The following is a 24,245-nucleotide window of genomic DNA, read 5'->3' on the forward strand; positions in this document are numbered from 1 at the left end:
TGCACCACCCTGCCTGGCTCCTGAGCCTGACTTAGCACACCCTGTCCCCCAGGGTGCCGTGGAGAGAGGGGAAAAGTGAAAGTAAAGCAGAAAGGTGCCCGCCTGAGGGGAAAGCTCTGCTGGGCTTAGGCCTTTCCTACCCCTGCCAAACAGCCTCCCCCGCGGCTGCTCTGATCTGCCACTTCCAGAGCCTTCCTTCCCACGTTATAAAAAAGAGAAGGATGGAAAGTGGGAGAAGGCTTACAGTTGAGGGAGGGGGGATCTATATATATGTGAGAAGACAGAGGAACAGATTGTCGGGGACGAAGAGAGGCACCGAACCCACTGAGGCAAACAATAGCGGCTCGGGATGTTAAAAGCAGCTCGGCAGTGAAAGCCTCCCCCTAGCTCCACCTGCCCACGCCACCCCGCCCGGCCTCTGGGCTGTGGGAGGGAGGTGGTGCAGGGGGCCTGGCTGCCGAGGGCGGGGTGGGGGGTGCGCACGGGGGGCCACAGGCCAGCACTGCAGTGGTGGAAGTGCAAGGACAAAGTCTGCAGAGTTCAAAGAGGCAGCTGTGGGGGATGAACTCGCTTCTGATCCCACCTCTGCCACGACCTCACTGCGTGTGTGGTCAAGCCCCTGAGCTCCCTGAGCCTCAGTTTCCCACCCGACGAAAGCACTATTGCAATCCCAGCCTGGGTCCACCCACTGGAAGGGTTCTGACGCACTCTGGGAACTGCAAAGCACAGCACACACAGGGGTCTAATTCTGGGATCGGAAAAACTTGTTGGAAAGTGAAGCAATGAAACCATCACTCCCGGTAGGTGCTGGGCAGTGAGGATCCAGAGGGAATCCGGACCCTCTGCCTGCAGGACCAAACCTGGGGGCTTTCTGGACAGTGCACACTGTCCCCTGTCAGAGCCGGGCTCATCATAACTGTGCCCCTATTCTAGCAAGTCTGGGATAGAGTTGGGGTAGGGGCTCGATGGCCTCATTTGCTGACCCCAGCAAGGGACATAGCCACAAGTCCTGTTTGCACCTCAGGGGACTGAGAAATTTCACTCTTTGGGGATGTGGCCTGGAGCTTCAAGGGAGGGTTCCCAAGCCCTGAGGGAATCTGACCCTAGGACTCGAGAAGGTTGAGGCTCAGAGAGGGCAAGTGGCCTTGCCCAGGGTGACCAGCAGAATGGTGCCAGAGCTGGGATTAGAAGTTAGTTCTCCAGGCACCAGAGAGGAGCTCCTTCCAGGATCTTCTGCCAGGCCCTGGTTTCACACCCTAATTTAGCTTCTTACGAGTTTCCTTTTTCTCTTTGATTCAACCTAAAACTTGGGGGGTATGGCCTATGTCTTTTTCTTTTTTGGCAAAGTAATGGAAGAAATGGTACTTAAAAAATTAATTTTAATTGACAAGTAAAAATTATATATATTTATGGTATGCAACAAGATGTTTTGATGTATGTATACATTGTGGAATAGCTAAATTAGGCTATTTAACATATGCATTACTTTGCATACCGATCATTTGCTTCTTAGTTTGGTAGCCACCCCAGGCCGCAGCATAGGCCCGGCCTGAGGTCAGTGCTTGCTCGACGGGGCTGCAGCACAGCGAGGGGCCTGGGCATCAAGCCAGTCTCCTCTCTGCCTCCCAGCCTGGGGCTCTGCCCACCATCCTGGCATCCATCCCTTTCCCCCACTGATGGGCTAATAATAAAAACAGAGTGAAACTTGTCAATAGAGAAGTGCTTAATAAATACATAATAATGATAATAATCATAATTAGTGAGCTGGGGATAAGGAGCTAAAAATCCCCCAGTTAGGCGGAGGCTGCAGCTTCCCCGGGCTGTGCCCGTCTTCCCTGAGTCCTCCTGGGGGAATGTACAAACTGCCGATTTTTTCTCCTTCTGCTTCTTAAATAAGGACTCCAGAATCTTCAGGACTAACGTACCAATTAAATGGTTCAGTTTAAGCATGATGTTCATTTTAATTATGTTAGTCCGCCCCCGCAGAAAGAGGCAAAGCAGCCCCCTCTCTCCCAGCTGTTTAGAGCCTCAGAAAGGGAGGTGGCCTCACCAAGGCGCAGAGCCAGAGGGCAGTGCCAGCCCTGCAAAGGGGAGTGCTGGGGCAGCACCAGGTGGCAGGGCAGAGCACAGATGGCCTGGGCTCAAACACTAGGTCTGTCCACTTGTTAGCAGCCATGTGACACTGGGGCAGGTCACTCGACTTCTCTGAGCCTCATTCCCTCCTTAAAATGGGAACAAAAAAGGATGTTGTCTCATAGGGTGGTTGTGGGGATTAAACAGAATGCAAATATAGGGCTTAGCGCAGTGCCTGGCACAGAGGGAGTGACCAGTACTGTCACTTGTCATTGTTCACCATTATTTTTGTAATCTGTGCTATTGAGAAGAGAGGGCAGTGAGCGCCCACCGGAGCACTGGTGTGCAGCAGCATCCGATCTTATTGACAGATTGGTAACGACACGGTGTGTGGCTGGCTCACACCTTGGGAGGCCAAGGTGGGAGGATCACATGAGGCCAGGAGTTTGAGACCAGCCTGGGCAACACAGTAAGACCATGTCTCTACAAAAAAGTAAAATAATTAGCCAGGCACAGTGATGTGCGCCTGTAATCTCAGCTACTTAGGAAGCTGAGGCAGGAGGATCACTTGAGCTCAAGAGTTTGAGGTTGTAGTGAGCTGTGATCATGCCACTGTACTCCAGCCTGGGTGACAGAATAAGATCCCACCTCTCTGGGGAATAAAAAAAGAACATGGTATGTGCCATTTAAGGGAGATGGTTAAAAAGACAACCCCACTGGCCTAGGGGTTGTGAGACTTCAGCATTTCCGGTTAGGCCCTGGGAGGGGAACCTGTGCTCTGAGGGCCTGGCAGAAGCTTCTGGGATCTTGGGGCTGGAGGACAAAGGGCAGTGCTGTTTGGTGGCAGGGCCCGGGTTCACGTGGAAGCTTGGACCACATCAGCATGGCGGACTTGGGCCTCTGGAGTTGGGGAGATAAGGTGGGCTTGGTCTCACCCCCGGGGATGTAGCTGGGCAGGCCCACAGGCTTTCCGCTCTGGGTGCCGCAGAGCGTGTGAGGGTGTGCCACGGGTGCCTGAGTCATGGTCTCAGGCAGGGTTCGCAGGTCATGGATTCTGACAAACCCCGTGGAGAAGGCCCCCGGTCCTGAACAGGAAATGGAGATATACAGGGAGCCAGGGGCCAGCGGCCGCACCTTCCTCAGCCTCGCATGAATCATGGGAACTCTCAGGGCCTCGATTCCTGACCTGTCAAATGGGGCGACACACCTGCCCTCCTGCCAGTAACAGGCACTCCTTATCAGGCAGGGACGGTGCCAAGTGCTACCTGTACTGGCACAAGGGCACAGAGGGAGGAGAGCGGCACCACCGTTGTCCCTGCTTTACAGATGGGACACTGAGCCTCAGAGCGGGGAGGCATTTGCCCAGGACCACGGAGCCGGAGGGTGGCAGAGCTGGGCTTCGCCCCGACACTGCCTGGCTCTGAAGCCTGTGTACTCAAATGTGCTCTTCCGCCTGCCTCACGGGGTCACTGTTCTGATGACTGTCAAAACAGAGGAAAGAGCTCTAGAAACCATGAAGTGCTGTTTAAATATGGAGAGACGTGGGAAAGATCCACCCTCCCCCACAGAAGCCCGCGGCCCAGCTGAGCCCGCAGTGTGCTCGGAGGGAAGGCAAGGCCTACCTGACTCGCCGGCAGCTCTTCGTCACTGCTCTCCGAGGACTCTGCTGCCTTCTTGTCTGGGGGTGCTGGGGCCAGGCTCTTGCTTCTGCCGGTTTTCAAGTTACCATTCTTCTGAGGGGACAAGACCTGGATGTGCACATGGTGGGGGAGGGGGGCATTAGCTGAGGGGGAAACACGGCCAGCAGGCAGAGACCCTCATGCACTCTGGCTCTCCCAGGAAGGCAGTGTGGCCCACTCCTACACACACGCAGGGATGGCTGCTGGTCCAACATGCCCTGCAGCCACTGGAAATGCACACCCCCGCCCTGCTATCCTCCTTCCAGAGCTGACTCTGAACTTGGAGCGGATGTATGACTCAGATGCAGCTAAAACCTGAGGGCCGCAATGCTGTTGGCCCGCAGTCTGAATGAGGTGACAGCAGCTTGGGACAAGGTTGCAGGCGTGAACCAGTGGTCCCAACACAGCTCACATCTGGTTCTAATGCATGCAGCTAAAAGCAGGAGCTGCCTAGAAGCCAACTCCCCTGCCAGGCCAGGCATGATGAGGGGGCCGGCTTGCTGGGCACTGCAGTTGGAGGCTAGGGGACAGCTGCGTGTCCCTACTTGGGTAGAGGCGCCACCTTTTACCACTTAGTCCAGCAAGAAAAGTGGGACTCAGGCTGCTTGACCTTCCAATTCCTCAAGAGAAGCTAGACGATCCTGATTTGAACATGTCATTTCCCAATTTTTAAATGGGAAAACTGTAACACACACTGCTGGTTGTCTCCTCAACAGCCATGCCTCCATGTCCCCCTTGCTAAAAAAACCCTGACTCTGTTCCAGTGGCCCCCACCACACGCTTGGGGGAGGGTGGCCCCTCCTCCCGGCCAGGATGGGAACTGCAGGCCCCTTATCAACAACTGGGGGCAGTACGTCTAACCCGAGGTCTGGACGAGGAGACCTGAAGGGTCGTCTACTCCTAGCCCTTTAGGAGATGCTGCAGCCCTGCTGTGCCAATGAGGCTGGTGGGGCACAGAGACGGAAGACATCTGGTCACCAATGATGCCAAGTTGCCGAAGGAACCACTTTTACAGCAGTACATGCATTGTGAGCTAATCAGTCCCTTTATTATGTAAGCTCGCTGGAACTGGGTTTTCTCCTGCAGCTTAGGACATTGCAACTGATAGAGTAAGTCACTGAAAACTAAAAAACTGCCCAGGCCACAACATGGCTGGGGCCTGTGTCTTAGCCTGGCACCTGGAAGGGACTGCAGCCTGCAGGACAGCTGCCATTGCTGACTACACGTCTGCATGCCCCGCCCCTTTGCACACACTGCTTCCCCCGCCTGGAGGGCCCCTCTCCACTCTGGGTCTCGTGAACGCCTGGTTTTCCTTCAAGTTCAGCTCAATCATCCCCTCTTCTGACCTCTCAGAGACCTGTTCCTCCAGCTCCATCAGACAGCACCACCAGAATATTCTGTGATAATCCAGTCACCTGTCTTGCCCTATAAACGGTAAGCTCCTTGAGGGCAGGGCCAACGTCTTTCATCGCCAGCCGTCAGTCTGCTGTACTAAAGGCAGAGGTTAGTGCTACGAGCATTTAACAGTGCTCAGTGCTTGGGTTTTTCTTTTTTTTTTTTTTTCTGATACAAGGTCTTGCTCTGTCCCCTGGGCCAGAGTGCAGTGGTGTCAATTTAGCTCACTGCAACCTCAAACTCCTAGGCTCAAACGATCCTCCTGCTTCAGCCTCCCAGGTAGCTGAGACTACAGGCACGTGCCACCACGCTCAGCTAATTTTTCTATTTTTTGTAGAGATGGTCTCACGCTTGCTCAGGCTGGTCTTGAACTCCTGACCTCAAGTGATCCTCCTGCCTCGGCTTCCCAGAGTGCTGGGATTACAGGCATGAGCCACCGTGCCCGGCCAGAACCCCAGTTCTGACGGAGGAGTGGGTGGTGGTGGCTTGGAGGCCTGGTGGGTCTCACCTGGGCTGGGGTCACGGTTGCTGGGGCCTCCCCCTCGCTGTCCGACTCCTCGCTGCTGCTCTCCGAGTCCTCCTCCTGCTTCCCTGCCTGGGCCTGGGCGCGTGCAGGTCCTGTCTTCCCAGGGGGTGCTGGGGCAGCCCCTTTCCTCGGGGACTCCTTGGCAGGGGCTGAGGCAGCTCTGACCTGGGGGGTCTTCCCCAAAGGCTTTGCCTGCAGTGAGAAACAGAATGAGGGGAGAGCCCGGAGGGTGGATGTGCGGGGAGACGCAGGAGACCGATGGGGCAAACGTAGCTGTGCCTCATGCAGGGCGGGCCCAAGGCACGCCTGTGGCTCCCGCACGGAGAGGAAAGCACAGGGCTGCTCTCTGGGCCTCACCGGAGCTGGCGCCTCCTCTTCACTGTCCGACGACTCCTCACTGCTCTCTGAGTCCTCCTCTCCCGGCCCTGTCTGGGCCTGGGCTGCTGTGGCCCCCGCCTTCCCTGCACTTGGCATAGGTGCCTGGGCCCTCACTGAGACAGTGCTGTTCTGGAGGGTTCTCGCTGGTGGTTTTGCCTGAATTGTGAGATAACGGTATCAGGGATGGAAGTGGACAACAGGAATCCTTTTAGGTTAAGCTCCCCACCGTGGTGTAACTGTGGGAGGTCACCCACCCCCCACTCAGGCTGGGGTCAGTGCCTGGTCCTCCTCTCCACCCCAATGCCAACACCGCCTGTGGCTTCTGGCCCCACGTGCCTTGGCTGTGGACCCCTGTTTGGTTTGAGCAGCTGCAGGGACACCTTTTCCAGGAGCTGACATTGCCCCTTTGGCTGAAGACACTCTGGTGGCAGCTAGGTTGGCTTTAGCCAGAGGCGCTTTCACTGAGGCCTTTACCTGGAATGAGAAAAGGGAATTATAGAGGGAGAAGGTGAGACACAGTAGAGCAGTTAGCCAAGAGCACTAATTCGGGAGTCAGATGTCTGAGTTTAGAGTCTGGTGCCTCCATTTAATAGCTGTGTGAACCCGAGCAAATCATGTGATCTCACTGGGCCTCAGTTTCCTCCTCTGTGAAATGGGGATAATAATGAGGCCCACCTATAGAGTTATTGTGAGGATTAAATAAGAGGTTCAGAGTTTAACACAGTGCATGGCACATAATAAGCACTCAAATAAACGCATTATCGTAGCCTCTTCTTAGCGTTAGCCAAGCACAAGACTACCCAGAACAAAGGTGTTTTCTAGGCTCCCTTTCAGCCAGGTGGCCATGTCATTGAATTCTGGCTACTGAATGTGAGTCGATTGCCATAAAAGGTAGGAAACATGTCTCTTCCTCCTCCTGGCTGGCTGGAATGCTGAGCATGGAGCTCAAGCAGCCACCTTAGTCTATGAGTTAAAGCCAGGTACGGAGGATGGCAGAACAAGACAGAAAGCCATTACTGTTTGAGGTTTTCTTCAGCTTAACCTAATCTTAACGGATATCCAGAGAATCCTCAAAGGGCCTGTCCAGGTCTCTAGCAAATACATACTTAGAGAGACGAGAGCAAGCCCTGCTAATGTGAAACCAAGAACGAGGGACTTGGCAGCATCTCAAGGCCTCTGCCTCCACTCAGAGATGTCATCTCGTCAGTGTCAGAAGATGCCCCCTCCTCCCAGCGTCCCTCATCCACACGAGACCAGGCGAAACCAAGAGTCAGGACTTCAAGAAGAAAAATTCCCTAAGGCGTGGACTGTGTGACCGAGGCCGAGGTGCTCATCCAAGCAGCACTTCAGTCTGCCAGACGGGAGCTGTGTCTCTAACACAGATGCGGGAGAACAAAACAGAAGACACAAAGACTAACTTGACCTAACAAGTCTGCATACATAAAATAGAATTAAAATCATACAAAGTATGCTCTCCAACCACAATATGATTAAATTAGAAATCAGTAACAAAGCGAAACCTGGATAATCCCAGATATGTGGAAATTAAACATCTCACTTCTAAATAACCCCTGGTTCAAAGAATAAAAACAAAACACCCACCTCACGGTACAGGGAGGAGGCTGAGATGGGAAGACAAACATTTAGGTGATCTGTACAGTGAAACTCTACAGGGCTGAGTCTGGAATGTGCCTGCAGCTTGCAGAAGGGCAGAGGAGCCTGCGGGGCTGAGACTCTGCAGGGGGCCCCTGCATAGCTGAAACCCCCAGCGGAGGAATCCTGGGAACTTGGGTTCCACAAGTCAACAGTGAGATGGGGACAAAAAAAAAATCTACAGAAATGTGTCCTCTGGTACAGGGAAAAGAAAAATGACTAATTTGAGTGGTTATTGGAAAAAAAAAAAAAGAATAATTAAAAATAATAAACAGTGGGTGGGTGAGTATAGGGAGTGAGCTATCTTGACTACCCTCCGCTCTTCCGGGCTGGGACATCGGACTCTCGATTGTGTTCCACAGTAGCCTGCCTGCCCCAGGGTTGGAGGAGAAAGGGCTGGCTGTGTGCGGGCCCTTGCTGGGTGCGGCAGGGGAGATCTCACCCTAACCTGCGAGGGCTGATTTCCACTCTGCGGAAGAGTAAGCAGAGGCTCTGAAGGACTACATCACGTGCCAGGACGTGGAGCTGGGACTCGAACCCAGGCAGTCTGCTTCCCAACCCCTGCCATCCACCCCACCACCCTACAGCGTGATCGCACCAGAATGTGCCGTCTGTGGAGTCACCCGAGCCAGGCACTCCCCCATCCCCCGGCCTCGCACAGGCTGCTTTCTCTGCCTGTGACACTTCACCAGGTCACCTCGTTCAGCCCATGGTTCAGACGTCACTGCTTCTTCCAAAAGCCCTCGACGCTCTCACCTGTCACCCTCTGCAGCCCAGACGCACCCTCACCACAAGCCCATCACACCATGCTGGAAGCACCCATGCAGCCATCTATGTCCCCGTTGAGGCAGGACCTCCCTGAGGGCCAGGGCCACAGCAGCCCCCCAGCAGGGCAGCAGCCGGCAGAGTGGGACCGCCACAGAGCTTGTGGAAAGCACAGGCAATCAGTAGGAGCTCAAAAAGCCACAAAGGAGACCCTGGAGCTCCGGAGGGCAAGGGAGACACAGAGCAACGAATGGGGATCTCGGTTCTGCATGCTGGGGGCAAGAGTGGCCCCAGACAAGCCATTCCTCAGCCCTGCACAGGCACAGGCGTGGGGGGATGGGCTGGTGCCTCCCAGGCCTCACCTGCGCTGGAGCCGTGGCTGCGTCCTCACTGTCGGATTCCTCCTCACTGCTCTCGGAGTCTTCCTGCGCCTCTGCTTTGCCCTGGGTGACTGCAAGTCCCGTCTTCCCAGGGAGGACTGGGGCAGTCCCTTGCCCTGAGGGCCCCGTGGTGGGCACCGAGGCAGCTTTCCCTTGGAGGCCTTTCCCCACAGACTTCGCCTGGGATGACAAGTGGGAGAGAAGTTTCTCACAGGACCCCAAAAGACCACGTGGGGGCCGGCCCTGAGGCGGGGCCGGCCCTGAGGCCAGCCCTGAGGCGGGGCCGGCCCTGAGGCCAGCCCAGCAAACGCGGGTCTCACCTGTCCCACTGCTGCCACAGGAGCCGTCTCCTCTTCCTCACTCTCTGACTCCTCGCTGCTAGAAGAGTCCTCTGGTCTCTGGGCACCCCCGGCCGCAGCTGGAGGAGCCACCGCTCCCGCTTTCCAGGGGGCTGGAGTGCCCACGCGTACCGCAGTGGTCTTGGCAGACGCAAGGGTACTGGGGGTGCCCTTCCTTGGGGACGCCTTGGTCTGAGGAGTTTTCAGAGCTGGTTTTGCCTGAGGGGACACCGAGGATGGGTTGGAGAAGGCTCTTGGATTCAGGGCCCCCCATTCGCCCATTCTGGGGTGGAGCCCCACTGCTGTTCTTCCCCACCAGCCAGAACAAACGCCGCGACTGGCATGGCTCCCTGTGGGGCTGGCGGTGGGTCAGGCCTCACCTGAGCTGGAGGCACGGCTGCTGGCGCCTCCTCCTCGCTGTCAGACGACTCCTCGCTGCTCTCTGAGTCTTCCTTGGACTTTTCAGCCTTGACCAGGGTGGCCACAGGCCCTGCCTTCTGAGGGCCCACTGGGACAGTCCCCTTTCCCAACGGCACCTTGGCAGGACTGGAGGCAGGTCTGGCTTGGAGGATTTTTCCCGAGGGCTTTGCCTGGAGCAAAACCACACAGGATCAGCAGAGGGGGCCCACAGGGCAGATGTGTGCAGACCCGAGAGACTGCGAAGGCAGACAGAGTCTCAGTGCGGAAACAGGGCAGGCAGGTGGGGCCACGTGGGGCTCTGCTCTGATGGGAAAAGAAGCCTGACAGGACAGATGGGACCTCACCTGGGCCGGGGCCACGGCCGTGGGTGCCTCCCCCTCGCTGTCTGACGACTCCTCGCTGCTGCTCGTTGGGTCCTCCTGCTTCCCCACCTGGGCAAAGGGGGCTGCGGTCCCCGCCTTCCCAGGGAGCACTGCCATGGTGCCTTTCCCCGAGGGCTTCACACCCAGGGTGGGGGCAGGTCTCACCTGGGGGTTTTTCCCCAGGGGCTTTGCCTGGGAGTGACAAAGGACAAGATCAGGGGAGGGAGCCCAGAGGGAGCATGTGTGTGAAGACACAGGCAGTAGCAGGGCAAATGGAGCCGCACAGGCGCCAGGTAGAGGGAAGGAAAGCGAACAGGCGGCGTTCCGAGGCAGGGCGTGGGCCGTGCAGGGTGTCCTCCAGCCTCACCTGGGCCAGGCTCACGGCCGCTGGGGCCTCCCCGTCGCTGTCCGACTCCTCGATGCTGCTCCCCGAGTCCTCCTCCCGCTTCCCCGCCTGGGCCTGGGCGCGTGCAGGCCCTGTCTTCCCAGGGGGTGCTGGGGCCGCCCCTTTTCTTGGGGACTCCTTGGCAGGGGCTGAGGCAGCTCTGACCTGGGGGGTCTTCTCTGAGGGCCTCGCCTGTAGTGAGAAACAGAACAGAGCCCAGAGGGTGGACGTGTGAAGAGACACAGGAGAGCAGAGACAGACGACCAGACAGTGCACGACATCACACAGGGGGCGGGCACAGGGCCTGGGGTGGAGGCACGCCTGGGGTCTCCCGCCCTGGGCCTCACCTGAAGCGGGGCCTTGGCAGCCGGTGTCTCCTCCTCACTGTCAGACTCCTCCTCACTACTGCTCTCCGAGTCTTCCTCCGGCTTCCCTGCTTTGGCCTGGGTGGCTGTGGGCCCTGCCTTCCCAGGGGCTGCTAGGGTGGGCCCTTTCTCAGGACTCCCCTTGGCAGGGGCCGAGGCAGCTCTGGCCTGAAGAATTTTCTCGGAGGCTTTTACCTAGTAAAAGAGAAAGAGCAGTTGTTCTCCCGTCTCTGAAAACCCTCTGGGCATGCCTTCAGGCTAAAGCCCAGAGGCCTTAATGGGCACCTAAGACACCCTGTTCTCTCCCACCTCCACCCTGACTGGTGCTCTCGCCACAGTTTGGTTCCTCAAAAATCAGCCAGTGTCATGCTCTCACTCCTGGGGCCTCAAGCCCCCTGCCCCATTGTACCTGGCCACCGCCTCCTCAGCCTCTGGGTCCCAGACAGACACTACTTTTTCAGGGCAGCTCTCCCAGAGGCCCCTGGGCTGCCCTGGAACACAGCGTAGATACAGCCTGTCCCCTGCTGGCTTCCCAGCAGCTGGAGAGCTCTGTGGGCACAGGCGCCGGCCTGTGGGAGCATAGCTGACTGGGCTGGGGAGGGGGTGCAGAGGCCCGGGGGAGGAGGCATTCTGAACGTGAGGAAGGGACTGGGGGAGGCCCCCCCTGGGCTCTGCACATGGAAAGCAGCAGGACCCCTGGGAAGCCCGTCCTCAGCCTCACGGGTGAGGTCTCCACGCCGGCCTCTTCACTAACTCTGCCTTGCTGCTCTCAGGCTCTGCACTGCCTTGGGGCCTCGGCAAAAGGAGGGCCCGTCTTCCCTGGACAGGCCCCGGCCACTCAGCCCTGGGCCACCCCTGCAGAAAACAGCAGCTCTCATCTTCTAAGAGATGGGCACCTGTGTAGAAGGTGCAGGCTGCTCCAGACAGGCTGTGCTTGGCTTGCTTCTTTTTAAATTGTTGAGTCAATGTGGGGAAAGTAGATTTTATGTAAAAGTTTACATCTGCACTCCTAAAAAAAATGGACACCCACGCAATACTTGGTAGCCCTTGGGCACAGCAAACCTGACCGAGCCGAGGAGCAGCGGCCCCCCGTGGACGGGGTCTGCACGCTCTCTTCCACTCCTACTCCCACCTCTGGGCCTCACCTGGCTGGGGGTCCCCGCAGGGGCCTCCTCCTCACTTTCAGAGGACTCCTCGCTACTCTCTGACTCCTCTTCTGGCTTCTTGGTTGTCTTAGCCGGGCTCGGGGCACCTCCTCTGACCTGGGCTGTCACAGCCCCCACCTTCCCAGGGGCTGGGGCTGCCCTTCTTGATGGAGGCTCCTTGGCAGGGCCTGACAAGGCTTTGACCCGGGCTGGTTTTACTGAGGGTTTTGCCTGGAACAAGGATGGAAATAGGAAACCAATGATAACCGTTTCCCCTTAGGTGTGAAAGGTGCTCCACAGTTTATGATTCTCAAATAACTTCCTGAGATAGATATTATCTCTATCCCATTTTCCAGAAAAGAGGATTAAAGAAGTTAAATCACTCAAGAGCAATATGAAGGGACAGAGTCCTGATTGGAACCCGTGGCTACCTGGCTTTAGGGACAGAACTCTCAACCATCCAGCTCGTCTCCCACCTGGTACACACAGGGTTCAGCCCAGGAGTGGGGGGCAGTCTCTCTCAATCAAGAGCTCCTCCCTGCCTGCCCCTGAAACTCAAGTATCTGACCATGGTAGCCACCCTGAGGGCCAGGAGCCCAGGATTTGAACACCAGCCCGCCACTGGCTAGCTGGGCTTCCTTGGGCACATTCCTTCCTTCTGTGAGCTCTTTCCTAGACCCCCCACCTGGCCCTGGGTTTCTGGGGCATCTGTGTGCTCCTCGCTTCTGTTGGAGGTCTGCATGGCCTCTGGCCCACCGAGGCTGTGTGTAAATGTGTTTAGGGGCTTGTTTCCCAGGGCCAGAAGCATCATTATGACTGGCGGTACCTAGGGCCTAAAGGTGAGGAAAGGCCCATGGCCAGGTGTGGGGTAGATGTGGGTGAGGTCTCAACCTTCACAGGGTTGCTGGGTGAGGCGGGACAGGGAGGCGAGAAGTGCCCTGGGCACCAGATCAGTCCACCCCTCATACCTGCTGGTTCTCCCTCTACAATATCCTAGATACCTTGGTCCCAGCCCCCAGCATCTTCTGCCAATATCAATTCCAGTAGCCCCTAAATGGTCTCAATCCAGGCCATAGCCAGCAATCTTTTTGAAACACAAATTAGATCATCTTATCTCTGTGCCTGAAACTGTGCAATGCCTTCTCACAGCCTAGAATAAAACCCAAACTCCCTGTGGAGGCCCTCAAGGTCAAGTGGTGGAACTGGCCCCTGCCTGTGACCTCATCTTGTATCACTTTGCCCCCAACCATGAAATTACAGACCAATGTTCCTTAAAGGTACCAAACTCTCCTTGTCTCCATCTCTGCACACACTGTTCCTTCTGCTTACGCCTACGCCTCAGTGCCAGGTTCCTGTGACTGCCCCTCACGGCTCTGTTTCCCTTCACAGCAGCCACTGCCACAGTTAAATCCCTCCCCTTTCTCCATGGCAGCATGAGCCCTGCCCATCTTGCCACGACCTGACTCCCCAGGCCTGGCACTTAGTAGGTACACAATGAGGAATGACCTATGGGGACCTCTCCCAGGTCAAAGTTCAGAGAAGAGACAAGGCCACAGATCCTGCCCAACTCTGGTCAAGTGCCTTGGCCTGGCATTCACCAGTGGGCCTAGAATCTTCTCAGCAGCCTCAGCCCTGACCACACCACATGACAGTCACAGTGCTGCCCCTGGGCCTTGCATCTCTTCCTGATTGGAATGCCCTACCTCACACCCCTTCCTGGTGACGCCCACTGTGCTTCAAGGACCTGCTCCAGGGCCACCTCTTCCAAGAAGCCTTGCCTGGCCTCACAGGAAGGACGGCACCCTCTCCCACACCTGGCCCCTTCTCACACTCAGAGTGCGGGGGGCAGCACCAGAGTCCTTTCCCTCTCTCGCCTGGCCGCAGCCTTTCTGGCTCCTGGTCGCCTGACACAGTGGCTGAACTGACCTGGGCCCACTGGCATCAGAAGCCTGGGCAGGCTCCTGGGAGGGAGAAGGGCTTGGAGAGGGCAAGGCCCGAGGAGGGGCAGCAATTACCTCCACGTCCGTCTCATCGCTTGAACCGGAGGTGTCCTCGCTGGAGCTGTCGGCCTGGCTTGCTGACACCGTCCCTGAGGGATGGACATGGAGGGGACTGAGGGACACCCTTTCCAGACTCACCTGCCCCTCCCCGGCACCTCCCCCCATGCCAGCTGCTAATTTAAGCCGGTGCTGCTCGCTCACCCTCATGTGCAGAGCTACAGACCCGCCCTCCCTGGAGCCCCCTTCTGAGATGGGTCCCATCGTTTCCCCTATTTTCCTGCACATCTCTGAGGCCCTGGTAAGGGCTATAATAAGACCCGACAAACGTGCACCAGCACGTGACAGTTTACAGCATCTCCCTCCATCATCACATCCACTGAGACAGGCAGGGCAAGCACCTATATTACATAGAAATGGAGGTTGATTAAACCCAGGCCTTTCAGTTTAGTCTCTTAGACACCACAGTGGTCCCTGTAACCCACCAGAGGGTAATGAACCAGAAAATGCTCTAACCGCTACCCAGGATGCTAAGCCTGAGCTGGTATCCCTGCCGCTGACCCTTCCTCGTGTAGGGGAGGGGAAAATGGCCTGAGGGGCAGGACCCTCACCGTCACGGAGACAAACCTTTCAACTCCAGAATGTCCCAGAACTTGACAAAGCAGTGCCTAGGCCTACTTTGCCAGCCCAAACTCTGGGGGCTTGGCTCCTAGAGGTAGGGGATTCTCACCAGGCTTGGCGGCAGCTCCGAAGGCCGGAACACTGCCCTCCTCCTCTGTTTCTGAGGCCAAGACAGTATTTGCTGAGGGCTCTCCTGACATCTTCGGTGACTTCCCAGAGAGGGGGTGGGCCACTGTCTTCATAGAGGCAGGATTTGGCATGGAGTTCCCCATCTTGCCGGCTGTCTCTGTCTTTGCCTACAAAGAATTAGAGTGATAGACACATCGGGTACAGCATGGTGAATTAAGAGCACAGGCCACCTGCATCGGAACCCAATGCTACTATTAATACTTTCTGGCTGTGTGAGTTTAGGCAAATGATCTCCCTAAGTTTCTGCTTCCCCCCAAAACGGTATTTTCCCTCACAGAAGTGTTGAGAGTGGAAGTACAGTTCTTAGGACATAGCAGTTACTTGCTAAGTGGTAAACAACAGTTTCTGTGGATATTGTCATTATTTCTACACATTGTTACTCACACTCCAAGCAATCTCAGAGACAGAATCCTGCCTGTCTTTGGCACCACTTTATGGATTACCAGCAAGTGATATTCTACTTTCTAAGTAGTTTCTGTTTAGAATATACTTTTAGAGAGTTCTAGAACAACAGGTGTCTTGTTCACTACATTGTCTCCACGGCCTACACAGTGCCTGGAACATAACAGGTTTCAGTAAAGATCTACTGAATGAATGTAGGGAATGAAGGGGAAAGACACTGTCCCCACCAAGACGCACAACGTGCGTGGTGGCCCACCACAGTAGCATTATTCTTCTCTTATAAAAAAGGAAACTGAGGCCGAAAGAAATGAAGGGACTCACCAAGATCCCGCAGCTGGTGACAGGCTGAGATCTGAACCCAGGCTGGACAATTACTCACAACCCTATTCCTCTCTGACACAGGCGACTGCCCCCTACAGGGCACTTCAACTCCCACAGGCAACAGCTTGGAAGGAGGTCCCACTCACCTTGGCCTTTTCTTTCATGCTTGACAGCAAATCCGCCCCCATGGCTGAGGAGTTGGTACACGCTAGTCTTGGGGCTGCAAGACACAAACACTCGCCAGATGAGCTTTTCTCATCTGTGAACGGCAAACAGGTTTCATCTCACCTAATAACTCAGTTGGTATTGGCTGCCTGGTGTTGGCACAAGGATTTATGGCTGAGCCCAGACTTGTGGGAACGAGCTCTGTGATGCATTAGCCATGACCACCGCGAGCAGGAGAGAAGAAAATGCGTCTGTATCTCTGATGGATTCCTAATTCCCCTGTGGCAAGAGAAGTTGAGGCCCTCAGAGTGAGAAGGATTGCTCATGTTCCTGCTGTCTGCTAGCACGAAGGCACTGCACAACTCCAGCGGTACCACCCACACAGGCTACCACACTGTAGCCCTAAAAGTCCTCAGCAAGAAAAGACAGTAGCCAGGCAGCAAGCTCCAGGTCCACAGAGAAAGCTGCTCAGAATTCAAATGGTTTCTTAGTGAAGACGAAGCTGAACCATGAGACCTGGGCTCAGTTAGATGTTGAAATTTCTAGATTCTCGATGCTGGTGCTTTTACACCAGGGTACTGTCTCCTTAAATCTCAGCCTTCCTATTGAAAAGAATGTTGCTGAGATGAATGGCACAATCTAATTCTTGTGCTGGCACTTACCTCCATCTCTCTCTTTGGAATTATGGAAAATTTTAAACATGTTCATAAGTAGAGAGGAAGTATCAACTTGTGGCCAATCCTGTTTCATCTGTTGTCTCATCTACCCTTCCCCATCATGTATTACTTGGAAGAAAATGCCAGACATCCCATCATGTTGCCCACAAATACTTCAGCATATTTCTCTCAATGAGGGCTCTTCAAAAGGTGTAATTACATACTTGGGAGGCTGAGGTGAGAGGATTGCTTGAGGCCATGAGTTTGAAGCCAGCCTGGGCAACAACATAGCAAGACTTTGTTTCAAAAACCACCCCCACTCCCCAAAGCACAATTGCAATTCCATTATCACAGCTTAAAAACTTGATCAATATCGAACAGCCCAGCAGTATGAAACTTTACCACTTTTGTTTTACATAGTATGTAGGTCTGTACAGATGCATGTATGGATGCATACAGATGCATAGGAGGGAGTTTTTATTTTTTTTGAGACAGAGTCTCACTCTGTTGCCCGGGCTAGAGTGCTGTGGCGTCAGCCTGGATCACAGCAACCTCAAACTCCTGGGCTCAAGCAATCCTTCTGCCTCAGCCTCCCAAGTAGCTGGGACTACAGGCATGTGCCACCATGCCCGGCTAGTTTTTTCTATATATTTTTAGTTGTCTAGCTAATTTCTTTCTATTTTTAGTACAGACGGGGTCTCACTCTTGCTCAGACTGGTCTCGAACTCCTGAGCTCAAACAATCCGCCTGCCTTGGCCTCCCAGAGTGCTAGGATTACAGGCGTGAGCCACCGCGCCTGACTCAAAGGAGGGAGTTTTAAAGGCTACTCGCTGGGAGACGCAGTTAGGGAATGAAAGGCAACAGGGTAGGAGAATGGGAAATCTTCACTTTTTTCTCTATATGATTTTGTACAGTTCAAAGTGAACTTGTTTGCATTTATAATTTAAGCAAGATATAAAATATATATCTAGTATGATCTCAAACATCTTTAAAAGCAGGCTTAGGAAGCTGGGCATGGTGATGCATGTCTGTAGTCCCAGCTACTCGGGAGGCTAAAAGGTAGGACTGCTTGAGCCCAGAAGTTCAAGGCTATAGTGTGCTATGATCATGCCTGTGAACAGCCACTGCACTCCAGCCTGGGCAACATAGTGAGACCCTGTCTCTCAAAAACAAAAAAGGCTCAGGAAAAATAAGCGGAAGAATAATTTGCCAAATTGTAGAAACTGTCTTCCACGTAAGCAAAAAAGCAATAATATAATGCATAGAAAAGAGATACAATGTGTAGGAGACATGGCGATTCCTCTGTGGAGTTACGGCTGCTGCTGAGTAAAGCTCAAGGAGCCCTGTGAACTCGGGGGGAGAAGGGGCTGTAACGGCTTTGACTGGGTTACCCCCGCCAATGCTCTAAAACCAGAGTGCCCAGTACCACCCCCCAGTGCTAACATGCACACGTCAAAAATAACAGGAAGGTCAGCAACTCCTGAAGCACCCACAGGCCCCACAGAAGCGGTGTCCGCTAGTTGCCTTCTGAAATCTCTCTGGTAGGACTTTGACTGTAAGGACCCATCTGGTTTTTTTGTTTCAGCCTTCGATACTCAGAGCCTGGGGACACAATGTCTGGCACAGAGGAAGGGCTCAAATATATGCTGAAAAAGATTCATGGTTCCCTCCCAATCTTCCCCTTAAAAGGTCCTGGTTTTCCCAGGGCTCACTTAAAGGGGAAGCTGGAAGGGGACTCTACCCCGGAACAATCCAATATCCTATAGCCTGTTCCCAAAGGTGCAGGGCCCTCGGCTGAGTCCCCACAGGCACCAATGAGGGGGGCCTGATTGGGAGGCCCATGTCCCCCAGCAGTGACCAGCATGCAGTGCTCTTACTGGTTTTGGCAGTTTCAGCTTCTGCCTCCTCTTCCTCTTCTGAGCTCTCTGAGCTGCTAATGGGGTCCGACACACGGGACTTCTTGGCCAGTAGTTCCGCATCGGCCTCTGCCTTTTGCTTCCGGCCAAGCTCTGAGGTTCTGCAGGACAAGGGTGACTATGACTGTCTGTACCAACTGGGTAACAAAACAACTCCAGGAGATTTGAATGGACAGACGTTCCCACGTCCTCCCAGGCCCCAGAGGAAATATGCACAGTGTTTAAACCATGATCAAAACACAATGTAGGTAAAATTTTGTATTCTGCATTTTCACTCATTTCATAAAGTGCTTTTACAATTCTCAATTAGTCTTTAAGATAATCACGAATGCTCCATCATGTTATATAACAGCAGTAGCTAACAGTCTTTAAGTGACAGGTGCCAGCCCATGTGGCACTTCAAGGAAACTTCCAGGCTCTTCCTCCTGCAGAACTTGCTGTCTGTGCTGTGCCCTCTTCCTAGAAGACTCTGCCCGAGTCCTTGTCCTTCATGTCTCAACTCTAATGTGGGCTCCTCAGAGAGGCCCTCGCTGATTGCCCCCTTCCCCAAGGTATTCTCTGCCCTTTCTTTCTGTTTCGTTTTCCTCAGAGCACTTTTCTCTGGCTTCTGTTATTGTATTTACTTCCTGTCTGACTCCCCACCTACACAGAAAGGCCCGGGAAGGCAGGGAGATGGCAGCTCACTGCAATACCCTCAATATCCTCAGTGCCTGGCACAAGTCTCAAAAAATGGACAACTAAGTGACTTGCCCAGGACCAAAGTACATTTGGGGCACTGATAGGATAAGCACCCAGACAGCTAAGTCCCCTGAACTTTCAAGTCTCACCCGCTTTGAGCCCCGCTCCTGCCCCCCAGGGAGTCACCCCCATGTTTTCCAGCTGGGATGGACACTGCTCTGCAGTTTGGGATGTGATGCTCAGGTCCCCTGTTCCCAGGAAGCCCACTTGTCAGGAATCTTCTGCTAAAAACAGGTTTCATTTATTACACGTATCAATTTATTTAGCCTCTCTCCTCCCAGCAGAATGTAAGTTTGACAAGAGCAGGAATTTTTCTCTAGTCTGTTCCCAATTATATTAAGAATAGTGCTTGGCTCATAGTAGGTGCTCAGTAAATAACTTGGGGGGCAGAGAGTAGAGCTAGTTTTATTGCTTTATATAGACCACTGTCTAATCCTCACAATGCAATGAGATAATTACTATTATTATCTTCATTTTACAGATGAAGACACAGACTCAGGGAGGCCAAGAAACTTGCTCAAGGTCATACAGCTAGTTGTGGGGAACTATTAGGCTAGGCCGCCTTGGTGAGTATGAAGTGCTTGTCCCACTCAGTAACCCTCACCCATAAAAGGGGCCAGTGGCAGGGAAGGGTGTGAGCAGCTCACTGAAGCAGTTTTCTGCGGAAGGAAGTATATGAATAACACTCACACATCCGGGCAAGTCAGACGGTGAGGAAGTACGGGTTGTGCCCTGTGCTCACCTTAGAAGCAGAGGACAGCCAAGAACTGAGGGCTGGCAGGGTTTTCAATGACCTTGGCTCTTCTCTAGAGCTTTCCACACCATTCCTGCCTTTGCTTACATACCTCTAATGACAGGGAGCTCACCACTCCCACTGTAGCCTACCTCATTTTTAGATAGTTCTGATGATCAAATGCTTACATTCAGAAGCTGAAACCTGTCCTTCTAAAGCAAGTACATATGGGACCCACTTCTATCTTCCAGGGCTTCAGAGAACGTGTTACTCTCTTTGTCCTCAAAGATGTGCAGACAGTGGTCCCTCACCTCCTCCCACCTCTTTTACATCCAGGACATTTCAGTATTCTCCACCATTCCTCATGGGACATATCTATAGGTCCTTTACTTCCCTAGTTGGCTATGGTGAGGCCAGTGCAGAGAGAGAACACGATTTTCCCCTCCTTCATTCTCAAGCCATTTCTCTGTTGACACAGCCTTAGATTATTCTCCCTTCCTTGAAAAGCATTTAAATTTTAGTTGTTCCACAGGCATTTTACAGCCAACCTGTCCATGAAATCTTTCCCTCCAAATTGGGTTCTCTTCCAGCTCTATGCATGGACCCACCTTCCACCCAGGTACACAAGCCAGACCTGGGAGTCAGTTATATACTTCCTCTCCCATCCACCCACAGAGCCTGGTTTTGTCCCCTACTATTCTTGGAATCTACTGTCTACCTCTTGTTGTCCCTGTCTCAAGCCCCATCAGTTCTTGCCTGGACGATGATGTCCCTGACCAGTCTCACCATGGTGCAGAGCGATCTCCTAACTCACAGCTTCACCCTTCCATGGCTCCTACTGCTCTTGGCAAAGACAAACTTTCTCACGATGGATGACCGTGCCTTGCCTGGAGTGGGCCCTGCCGACTGCCCAGCATCATCTGTACTGTCCCCTGGCCACAGGCCTCAGCACTAGCAATCCCCACTGCCAAGTACGTTCTGTCTGCCTCTCTATACCTATTGCCTAGTTCACTCCCCTACTTCCTGCAGCTCTCAAGTCACAGATCACCTCATTTATGTGGCTGTGGCACCAGGTACCTTTCTTTCATAATCCCTACTATCACTGTAATTTTACATTCAATTCTTTCACCCTCTCATTCATGCCTACCTCCTTGACTACAATGTCAGCAGCATGAAAGAAGGAACCATGTCTGGCTCATTTTTGACAACATTTCCATAATGAGAACAGGACTTGGCATTTAGCAGGTAGGTACTCAGTAAATGTTTGTTGACCAAATGAATAACAAGTTGGTGAGAAGCTTTTCTTCCTAAGAGATCATAGTTGTTAATGTCCCCTTCCACTACCAGACGTTCACACAGAAATACCCATATATGTGACGCGACCTGACTTCTTAGAGGTAACATGGTGTCCATAGTGGGCTAAGGGGACAGATCTTAGACTAGACTAATATCCCAGCTCATTCCGAGCTGACTGCATGGGGTATCCCTACTGCCCCCCTTCAGCCCCACCAGACTTACTGTTGCCAGTGCGTATAGATGTCCAGGAGGGTTACAGGCTGAGCCAGGAAAATTTTCTGCAGAGAAGTAAAGAGAGAGCCACAATTAACTCCCCAGCACAGAAAGGGTCCTTCTTAGGCCCAGCTCTCCCTGACCTCATGACTTGCACAAACAGGTGGTTCAGAAGAGGATCTTTTTGTTCTGGGAAGCATGTCTGCTTGGTCCTGCCAGTTCCATCCAAAACCTTCCAGAGGCAAGAAGGACAAGCAACTCCAACTAAAACTTTTTAAGACTTGTTGGTGAGAGGCACCGCTGAGAAGATGGAGTTGGAATGTTCCAAGCTAGCATTTATCCAGCCTCCCTAGCACTATCCACACTTACCAGCCACGAGACAGGGCTTTTCCCACCTCTGACCTTTAAAATGGCTTTCAAAGGCCTGGCTAGTCAATCTCCGCAAACACGAACCACAGCCCAGACACCAGAGGCATCCAGGTGGCATGACCGCAGCGGTCCACTAGTCTGCTGGGAAGAGACTGGGGCCCAAATAGTGCCAGTCTCTTGGCAGAATCAGAGGGGATCCAGTAGAATCTAGGCCATTCGAGCAGAGGCCAGAGGGCCCATTGTCTATGCAAACGTCAAGAGCTCCAAGGAGGTAAGCAGTGTGGGGCAAGGGTAGAAGGTGTCAGGAACCTGGGCAGAGTGGCCAAGAGGGCACATCTGGAGTCAGGCAGCATTCCTCTGTTAACTAATCTCTTCACCTCTTCAAACTTCAGTTTCCTTCTTTCTAACAGGGGATGACAGCAATATCCAGCTTGCAGGCTGCTATCAGGTCTGAACAAAACAAGCTACGTCAGTGCCCAGCACACTGAGTCAGTAACACTGGGACTTCAAGAGTTGGTTTCACTCTGTTCCACCCCAGGCACAGTGGCCTCCTCATTGTCCTCAAATGTGTCAGGCCACCCTGCCCCCGATAGGGCCTTCCTATTCTTGTTGTTTAGAATGTTACCAACCACACAGCTCACCCCCTCATTTCCTTCCTGTCTTTGCCCAGTTGTCACCTTCTCAGCGGGGCTTCCCTGATCGCCCTGTTTATAACTGAATCCTGATATTCCTAACCCCCTTTGCCTGCCTTATTCTTATAGCTAGCACCTACCATCACCATAATATACTATATCATTAAGTTATATTTTATATTTGTCATCTGTCTGCTCCTGCTAGAATGTACGCAGATACTTCTGCTTGGGCATATGCCCCAATGAACAGGAGTACTATCTCTCACGCCCCTTATCTGTTAAGTGATATGAATGGAGTAGGACGGGCAAGTGGAGTTCACAGAGGGTTGGTAAAAGCATAGGTAACATCTCAGGGCCCATCACCTGTCAGTTTCTTCAGGAGGCCCTGTGAGCAAGCATCAGGACCAGAGCCTACACCACAGCCAAAGGGATCCTGACTACTCAGGGTACTGTCTTACCAGCTTAAAACCCTCCAGTGGTTTACCACTGCTCTTCAGATGAAGACCAAACTGCCCAAGAGACCACTCCAGCCAGCCCGACTCCATTTCCCTATGGGCATCTAGAGTCCTTGTACTCCACCCTTCAGCCACAGTGGGCTTTCCTGAGGCCAGCAAGTACACAAGCTCCCTCCCACCACAGGGCATTTGCATGTCAGCCTGAAATAGCCACCTCCCTTCTTTCAGATCTCTCTCTCTCTCTCTTTTTTTTTTTTTTTTTGAGACGGGGCCTCACTCTATTGCCCAGGGTAGAGTGCAGTGGCATCATCACGGCTCACTGCAACCTCAAATGCCTGGGCTCAAGTGATCCTCCTGCCCCAGCCTCTCAAGTAGCTGGGAATACAGCCGCGCACCACCATGGCCAGCTAATTTTTGTGTTTTTTGTAGAGATGAGGTCTCACTATGTTGCTAAGGCTGGCCTCAAACTCCTGACCTCAAGCAATCCTGCCTCGGCTTCCCAAAGTTCTAGGATTACAGGCGTGAGCCACCACGCCCAGCCTCAGATCTCAAATCGAATGCCACTTCCTTTGTGAAGCAGTTCTGGATATCCCTGACAAGGACAGCCCGCCACATTCCTGTGCCCCTTATTCTTAACACTTTCAAAGTAGTGTTAAGAGTACAGTCACTTTTGTGATTCTGTGATTTGTCTCCCCGACTAGACTGTAAATTCCAGGAAGGCTCACCATTCTACCACCAGCATCCTAGGCATCAGATTAACAGTCGCCAAATGAATGAATCAAGCAAGAAGTGACTGCATCACGAGTTTGGTGAGTTTGAGTCCCAAATTTGTCCGTCTCAGTACAGAGGGTTGCTAAGGGCCTGTGTTCCAGTTCAACTAAGGGGCCATGGGACCCTTCTCTAGATGCTCCCCCACGGTGCTGGCCGCAATCTACCCCTGAGACTCGCAGCAACTTTCTCGTCCCAGGGAGACTGCTCCGAGCCACGTGGCTGGAGACTTAGGAAACTTAAAACCGCCGCTATCCGCAAGGGGGTGGAGGTAAGGGGGCGCGGGAATTACAAAGCCCTGCACTTGAGATCACACGTCCCGTCCCGCCCACTGCACAGACGAGGAAACCGAGGCCCAAAGGGCTGGAAGTCGCAAGGGGAGAGGCAGAGGCTGTGGCTTCTCCGGCAGCCCTGGCCCGTGTCCTCGAGCACCACGGGACCTGGCTCCTGGCGCCCGCCAGGTCGCCTGCGGAGGGGGCTGGGGCGGCTAATCTCTAGATCTTGCACGCGGCCCTCACACACGGCCCTCGAACGCATACCTGGCCGCTCTGCTCCTTCACTTCCCGCGCCGCGCGCACATAGCCCGCCCGCAGCAGATGATGGTAGATCAGGGGAAGCAGCTCCCGCCGCTTCCTGGCCTCGGCCATGCCCGCGACCCCCGGCCGGTCGGCTCACCTGCACGCCCCCCGTCAGTCCCCGCCCGCCACTTCCCTCGCGCCCTTAGACCTCGCGCGTCTCACTTCCGGCTCCTCTTTCGCCGTTGCCGCGGGGCACGCCGGGAAATGTAGTCTCCTTTCCAGGAATGGTAGACCCCGCCCCGGCGGGCGAAAGGGGCGGGGACTCGGACGGCGTCAAGACCGCCCATTGGGGCGGACAGGGCGGGGTTAGGTCTGGACCCGCCCCCGGGGCC

At 54.0% G+C, this 24,245-nt stretch overlaps 1 protein-coding gene across 2 annotated transcripts in view; it reads right to left on the reverse strand.

Moving 5' to 3' along the window:
- Positions 1–24,036, reverse strand: part of TCOF1 (treacle ribosome biogenesis factor 1) — a 37,101-nt gene extending 13,065 nt beyond the window's left edge. Inside the window, exons 1-17 of one of the 2 annotated variants that reach the window (XM_069483927.1) lie at positions 23,875–24,036; positions 21,121–21,176; positions 18,093–18,232; positions 15,541–15,614; positions 14,592–14,778; positions 13,880–13,953; positions 11,865–12,095; positions 10,702–10,914; positions 10,337–10,546; positions 9,952–10,161; positions 9,568–9,777; positions 9,170–9,406; positions 8,832–9,029; positions 6,388–6,525; positions 6,031–6,207; positions 5,656–5,865; positions 3,696–3,821 (exon numbers count right to left, since the gene is read on the reverse strand). In XM_069483927.1, the coding sequence (XP_069340028.1) occupies positions 3,696–3,821; positions 5,656–5,865; positions 6,031–6,207; positions 6,388–6,525; positions 8,832–9,029; positions 9,170–9,406; positions 9,568–9,777; positions 9,952–10,161; positions 10,337–10,546; positions 10,702–10,914; positions 11,865–12,095; positions 13,880–13,953; positions 14,592–14,778; positions 15,541–15,614; positions 18,093–18,232; positions 21,121–21,176; positions 23,875–23,982 (2,799 nt within the window). In that variant the 5' untranslated portion in view covers positions 23,983–24,036. Of the gene's footprint in view, positions 1–3,695; positions 3,822–5,655; positions 5,866–6,030; positions 6,208–6,387; positions 6,526–8,831; positions 9,030–9,169; positions 9,407–9,567; positions 9,778–9,951; positions 10,162–10,336; positions 10,555–10,601; positions 10,915–11,864; positions 12,096–13,879; positions 13,954–14,591; positions 14,779–15,540; positions 15,615–18,092; positions 18,233–21,120; positions 21,177–23,874 lie in introns of both variants that reach the window. The other variant, XM_069483926.1, reaches the window with a different exon arrangement.
- Between the last annotated feature and the right edge of the window lie 209 nt (positions 24,037–24,245).

The sequence above is a fragment of the Eulemur rufifrons genome, chromosome 10, assembly GCF_041146395.1.
Source record: "Eulemur rufifrons isolate Redbay chromosome 10, OSU_ERuf_1, whole genome shotgun sequence".
NCBI lineage: Eukaryota > Metazoa > Chordata > Mammalia > Primates > Lemuridae > Eulemur > Eulemur rufifrons.